The sequence below is a fragment of the Pinus tabuliformis genome, chromosome 9 (genome assembly GCF_031772625.1).
Source record: "Pinus tabuliformis cultivar Carrire ecotype Pingquan chromosome 9, CPIR1, whole genome shotgun sequence".
Taxonomy (NCBI): Eukaryota; Viridiplantae; Streptophyta; class Pinopsida; order Pinales; family Pinaceae; genus Pinus; species Pinus tabuliformis.
Genome location: NC_142307.1, coordinates 814,244,575 through 814,245,918, shown reverse-complemented (window position 1 = coordinate 814,245,918; position 1,344 = coordinate 814,244,575). Strand labels below are relative to the sequence as shown.

Sequence of the window (1,344 nt, the reverse complement as noted above, 5' to 3'; positions counted from 1 at the left end):
TTTATTGTCTCTAGAGAGACAATAGCTAGTGTTATAGACATTGTCTCTAATCTCGAGTCTTGTCTCTAGAGAGACAAAATAAACTAGTCTTAAGAGAGACAAAAATGAAATTGTCTCCTAAGAAACAATAATACTTGTTATATATTGTTGAGACACGACAATATTTAAAACAATTTACCCAAAAATTATCTCAAATATTATCTTAAAACCCCTCTTATATAATAGTAATCCAAAAAAAAAAAAAATTTGAATAAATAAATGTGATACAATATAAAAATGACACGTAAGATTTAAATAAATGAATGTTGTCTCGCTTTATCTCAACAATCACAGAAGAACAAAAAATCTAAAAGAGGTACAATTTGCCGCCCATGATTTGGCCGGATTCTAAGCTTTTTCTGAACATGCAGCTGGAACAAGTTAGATGATCCGTGCATGTTCTATCAAGCCTCATTTTTTTCGCTTTCATAATCCGGGCAATTTTATTATTCCCTACTAAATATTTCCTTGGTCGTTCTCTTTTTGATATATTTGTGATTTGTGATTGGAATTCTATCTCTAGGTATTGCTACTTTTGACAGAACGATCTGAACTATCACCAACTCTTATACTTCCAATCGATCGATCTGTTAACGCGTTAAGACCCACTGCATTAATCTCGTTAACTGGACACGAACCTCCCGCGCTGGGAGATCTGTAGTTCTGACAAGGAGAGGGGCCTGACGGAGTTACGGGACCCCTAAGGGATTCCAACCATCCATTCACCATCTTATTATTATTCTTATTACTTTCCATTTCATCTCCCTCAAATATGAATTTCAATTGCAGTGCCCTACTACTCGAACATTCAGTAGCCATGGTGACCACTGTAAGCATGGCAATCAATGTCACCAAGCGTGCAGATGATAGTCTAATCTCCATATCGCCCCAATCTATACACTTCTTTTCTTCACAGCCGCAGGTGAAGTACTTGATGGCAACAATATCAATATCGAAATCAAAAGGAGATGAATACGAATACTATGAGTGTGGGTGTGTATATAGCAAATATAGATGCAACTATATATAGCAAGTAATTACGCGGAGAAGAGGAGGGCAAGGAACAGAGAAAACGCGGAAACTACGTTTAAGAGATGACTCTATAATCTGGGCTTGATGGAATGAAGCAGACTCCTAAGTTGAATCCAGATCTCTGTGCATAAGTCTTCCTCAAATGGCTGCGTGTAAAATTCCAGCTGACGTCCATTACTGACATTGAAATTATATATTAAACCTTTGACTCAGTTTGGAGACTTGACTTTCGTCGAACATGCTCATCGACTTTTACGCCCTGTCACAAAATCC

The 1,344-nt window shown here is 37.1% G+C and overlaps 1 protein-coding gene across 1 annotated transcript; it reads right to left on the bottom strand.

Moving 5' to 3' along the window:
* Window positions 1-551: 551 nt before the first annotated feature.
* LOC149151285 (uncharacterized) lies at window positions 552-974 on the bottom strand. Its single transcript, XM_089439460.1, has one exon. The coding sequence runs from the start codon at window positions 919-921 to the stop codon at window positions 559-561; it is 363 nt and encodes a 120-aa protein (XP_089295586.1). The 5' UTR covers window positions 922-974; the 3' UTR covers window positions 552-558.
* Window positions 975-1,344: the final 370 nt, after the last annotated feature.

What these genes read in the sequence shown, in the direction of transcription:
- LOC149151285 (XM_089439460.1), bottom strand. Translation starts at nt 921, where the DNA reads ATGGAGATTAGACTATCATCTGCACGCTTGGTGACATTGATTGCCATG.